Source organism: Arachis hypogaea, chromosome 5 (assembly GCF_003086295.3).
Source record: "Arachis hypogaea cultivar Tifrunner chromosome 5, arahy.Tifrunner.gnm2.J5K5, whole genome shotgun sequence".
Lineage (NCBI taxonomy): Eukaryota > Viridiplantae > Streptophyta > Magnoliopsida > Fabales > Fabaceae > Arachis > Arachis hypogaea.
The window spans coordinates 72,385,284-72,390,703 of NC_092040.1; the positions used below are offsets into that span (position 1 = coordinate 72,385,284).

General features: G+C 33.4%; 1 protein-coding gene across 1 annotated transcript; it reads right to left on the bottom strand.

Moving 5' to 3' along the window:
• Window positions 1-1,112: 1,112 nt before the first annotated feature.
• LOC112801661 (cytochrome b5) lies at window positions 1,113-4,944 on the bottom strand. Its single transcript, XM_025844537.3, has 3 exons — window positions 4,564-4,944; window positions 1,593-1,659; window positions 1,113-1,496 (listed from the first exon to the last, which is right to left on the bottom strand). Exons 1-3 carry the CDS (start codon window positions 4,648-4,650, stop codon window positions 1,273-1,275), a joined length of 378 nt encoding a protein of 125 aa, XP_025700322.1. The 5' UTR covers window positions 4,651-4,944; the 3' UTR covers window positions 1,113-1,272.
• Between the last annotated feature and the right edge of the window lie 476 nt (window positions 4,945-5,420).

A 5,420-nucleotide genomic window follows, 5' to 3' on the forward strand; every position in this document is an offset into this window, starting at 1 on the left:
CTAGGAAGTACTCACAGAGCACATCCAAGAGCTTGTGTCATGGTGCATGCTTTTTGGCAATGATATCATCCTTATAGGAGAGTCAAGGGAAGACCTAAATAAAAAGTTGGACTTATAGAGAGAAGCTCTAGAAGTGTATGGTCTGCGCATAGGCCGTAGACAGAATATATGGAATGTAAGTTTAGTTTGAGAAGGGAAAACCCTAATATAGAGGTGAAGATTGGAAAAAATATTCTACGAAAAGTTAAAAATTTTAAGTATCTTGGGTGCATCATACAGGATAATGGAGAGATTGAACATAATGTAAATCATAGGATCCAAGCAGGTTGGTCAAAATGGCGAAGTACATCTGGTTTTATATGTGACAAAAAAGTGCATTTAAAACTTAAAGATAATTACTATCGCACTGCTATAAGACCGGTTATGCTATATGGTACGGAGTGTTGGGCGGCCAAAGGAACACAAACATAAGCTAAATGTGACAGAGATATGAAGATGTTGAGCTGGATAAGTGGTCATACGCAATTGGATAAAATAAGGAACGAAGATATACGGGAGAGAATTGGATTAGCACCCATTGTGAAAAAAATAGTAGAATCGCATCTCAAGTGGTTTGGATATGAGAAAAAAAGACCGACAGAACACTCAGTTGAGAGAGTGGATGAGATAGAAGATGGACTAGAGGTGAAAGGCAGAGGAAGAACTAAGAAAACTATCCATGAGGTGGTCAAACGAAATCTACATGTAAACAGTCTCTCTGTAGACATGATATATGACAAAAGCTCAATGGCGTTGTTTGATTCATGTAGCCGACCCCACCTAGTGGGACAAGGCCTCGTTGTTGTTGTTTATTTTAAAATTCAGAGGGTAAAGACACGATAGAAACATAGTTGATCAAAAACTAAAAGCCGGATAACAATTTTACGTTCCTGATGGCAAATGCACACGTTAAATTGAGATGGCAATTGTTATGAACATCAGATCATAAAAGCACACAAATAACAGAACTAACACAACTTAAGAGGACTTTGCCTTTTCCTAAGAAAAAATAATCTTCAACAGATCAATTGCAATAACTACAAAAAAAAAAAAACATGTTTGATAATCCATTCTTTAATCAATTCTTCAGTCATTCATATAATCAAATGTAAATTATTATTTTGAAATGTGGCAGTATTCTTATAGTTCTTATCCTTCAAGCAATGAAATAATTTGTTGCCCTAATTCCTTTTCAGTAGCAACAATGAGAATTGATTTTTAGTCCTGTGATTCTTACTTCTTACGCAAGTATACGAATCCAACTACTACCGAGATACCAACAGCAGTTACAGGAACAGCCCAACATTGCTTTGCCAACTGCATGAGCTTCACATGGTAACTTTTCTCAGTGAAAATTGGCGCCGATGTGTCAAGCTCACCAATGAAGTACTCCTCCATTTGTTCTCTCGCGCTTTTGCTGTGTCCGGCATCTTCAAAATCATCTGTTGCATCTCTCCCTTCACCAAGGTTAAGATACCGTATAATCTATTAGCATTTCTGGATTGTGTTTGAATTCAATAGTTTAAAAATGTATCAGAAGCATAAGTGAATACCAGTTGCGGCAAGGATTACATCATCTCCACCAGGATGATCATCCAAATATTGTGTTACATCATATACCTGCGATAAGGAATGAGAAATATGTAACTATAAGATGAGCAAAGGAGGGCAAGAGATGCAGATGCAAGAAACCCTAACAGCAATAAATTCATATTTGATCTAAAACACCACTATCCAGAACCTATTTTACTCTTCACTGATCTGGTTTTAGGTTTCAGCTAAACAAGTGCGAGGGTTTCAGTTCTCACCATACTGGTTCTTTCCATTTACAAACTGGAACCCAAGATCTTAAGAGGAGCAAGTGCAGAATTACTTGGACTACCTAGCCATTGGTATTTGGTAACTGAGAGTAATTTTTTCTTTCTTGAAATTACAGAAGAAAGACGAATTGGAAAGAGAGAAAAAAAAGGATATGAAATCTAGCATGTTAACTGATCTTATGATAGAGATAATACTGAAGAACACAATAGAAAAACAGTAACTGACTAACCTAATTCTACATAGCAAGATCCCAGCCTAATAAAATTCATAACACTAAAAAGTTAATAGAAATTCTAACAATACATGCAGCATCAAGTTGAATTTAATATGTTCCAAATTTACACACGTGAAAAAATAAGGACCTTCATGATTGCAATACAAGAACAGCTGATATTATTTTTGTATGATCAGAGAATTCGTAGGCAACAAGCACAAATAATGTCAAATTTGAGTTATGGAGACTCCAAAAACCTCACAAAACAAATCTATAAAATGAAAAAAAATTAACCCAAGGGTACTGAATTGGCTTGGTAAACAGTTTGTGCTGAAAGAGAATGTAACAAACCGAAGAATCCAAATATTCTAAAATTCAAGCAGCAACCAAATGAAATGAAGACCAAGAAACATAACCAACATGATTTATGTCAACAGCTACAAGTAGAAGTAATCTATCTAGCAGCAAGCCAATTCCTTCTCAAAAGAAATACTAATAGGACCAATTACACATTATGAAACATTAAAACTCTAAACAGCTAAAATCACACTACACCAAATGAGCAAGAAGGATTGGACACAAAGTAACAGATAAAAACCATAACAATGGTGGCTTGCAAGGTTAAGAAATGTTTACGAATTTCTACCAGTTTAGGCACCCAAATCGAGTTTATGAATTGAGTTACAATTTAAGCATACCTAAGTTCCACAAGTTTAAGTCAACTCTTGACTCTTGAGTTTGATAACCTTGGTGGATTGAAGTACTACTAAACTTTTATCATATATTAATGATTTGATAGAAGACTTTGATGTTATCATTACAGTGCCTTTGGTCAAAGAAGACAGGAACAATAACACATGAGTGATACGGAAAGAGACTTTAATAGTAAAATAACAGTTGTTCAATAGTGCACCTCATGTAATTTCTAAGTATATATGTGTATACAAGAATTTCTTAGCACCCCTTCTGATGAGAATCTGAGGGAATGAGTGGATGACATGACTATAATGAATGCTACTAGGGAAATTAGGGCATAACTAACTTTCCAACTGAAAAATGTTAGTGGGGGATGCGTGATTCTCTGATTCCGTGAGAAAGAAGGTTGGAAGGTATTAGGTCATGTGGGAGGGTGCCAAAGGTGCAATTCCTTAGAGTTGGAAAACAATTAGAATCAGGAGAGATCAGACCTGTCAAACATCTGAAATCTGAATACCTAAACACTTTTTATCTTAATTCTCAGCATATAGCACACAAGGAAGGGAGCTAAACAACATAGGTTCTGCTCAATTCAAGGTTTTGCACTGTTCCATTCATCTCTTACTCTTAGCTATTTTTGGTACCAGATTTTACACAACTCAACAAATGGGCTTCTGTTTCAGATTCATCAACTTCTGCACAGCTGAAACCATGGAAATTTGCAGTGACAATTTTTTTTTTCTGTTTTAGAAATGAAAATATGGTAACTGCACTTAGAAACATCAAAATATATAACATCGATGATAGTAGTAACCAAGATGTCAAGTGAAACTAAAATAAACTGAGCAAAGGCTTTTTGAGAGAAGTAGTTGGCAATAGTTAGTCATAAAATTTTCTGTTTCAACAATGGCCAAGCATATCAAGGTCCTTACAATGAATCCCAACATAAAAATGCTCTAATACTTATATAAACCTCTATCAGAATACACAATCATTTTGGTTCTTAATAAACTTGTCACTTTCTCGTCAATTAATGGATATGTAAAATGAAAGGAAGCAATGCCATCTACAAGAACAAGCAGAGTAAAAACCATGAATGTCATTCATTGCTTAGTATATATGAAAACTTACATCAGCTAAATAATTCCATAAAGGGAAATCAAATGATATGAATATTGGGATAAAAAAGGGTGATAAAAGTAAAATGACACTGAAATGGTTTTAATATGCTAACTCAATTTGACAAAAGTCCCTAACCGTCATTAATAGATGCAGGAATAAAATACAAACTACATAGCTCAAAGATTACGAAATCTACATAGAAATAACAGTAAATAACAATTTATCTGTACATACATATATTATATAAATCGGATTGGAAAAACAAACCCCCACATTCAACCTTGTGTCCCAATTAGAACATGATAAACTTTATATTCAGACAATATGTTATAGCAATGTACTACGAAGAATGTCTATTTATAGGTTAAGAATGAAGTGTAATCACAACAGCAAAACATAATATCAAACTGAACCAATATGAAATCAATAACGGATATAGCTATCGACTATATTAATCTACAATACCACAAATATATTCTAACAAACCCTAAACATTTATCTATCCAAATCCAAAGCATCATCCATTATTTCACATCAATATATAAAAGCATAGATATTTGAAAATTAAACACTTGAAGCTATTGGAGAGTTATCTATGCAGATTATGAAGGGTGACAGGCACTCAGATGCTGAAATTAAAAAGCATAGTAAAAGTGAAAGTGTGTAGGTACCCTTCCATTCACAACGATCCAGCAATCGTCTTTGGTGCTGTGCTTGGATGCATCTTTCATGCTGTAGAAGTTTGATATCGTTGGCATCTTTCTAATCTTTCCTTCTTTTTCTTGGTTTTTGGACTATTGAGAGAGAGAGAGAGAGAGAGAGAGAGAGAAGAGGGGATTGGTGGTGGAAGAAACTAACTAGTTATGTTTGTGCTGCTTGCTTGTTCAGAACCGCAGAACCCCAGCCAGCCAGCCACCCCTTTCTGACTTGACTTGGTTCCAGTTGTGTCTCTTTGAAACGCTTTTTCTTTTTTGCGTGAGAGAGAGGTATATCTTAGGATGATTTAGGATGATGTGAGAAGAGGAGTATTGCTATACGAGCTATAAATGGATGTCTTCGATTTGTTTTATTTTTTAAATAAATAATTATAAATAAGACGGTCTCATTTATAATTTTAAAAATAAAAAAAAATTTAATGTTAAAATCAGATCATTCCATTTTTATTTTAAAAAATAAAAAATATCAAATATAAATCGGATATTTTGATTTGTAATTTATTTATTTTTAACTAGATTGAACCATTTGATTTGTAGTTAATTTTTTTTAAACAAATCGGACCGTCCGATTTGAATAAAATATCATATAAAAAAACAGTTAATCTTTCAATAACAATATATTACACATATATTTAATTAATATAAAAAAAATTAACCTCTTTAAAACTTATGAAATATGAATTGAATTTAATTTAATTTGATTTAATTTTTTATTCATGTTTGGATGAGAATGCTGCGTTAAAAATTTTAATTTAATTTCTTTTTTTTTTACAATTTACACCAATAAAATTTGATTTCGTTTTTGGATTGAC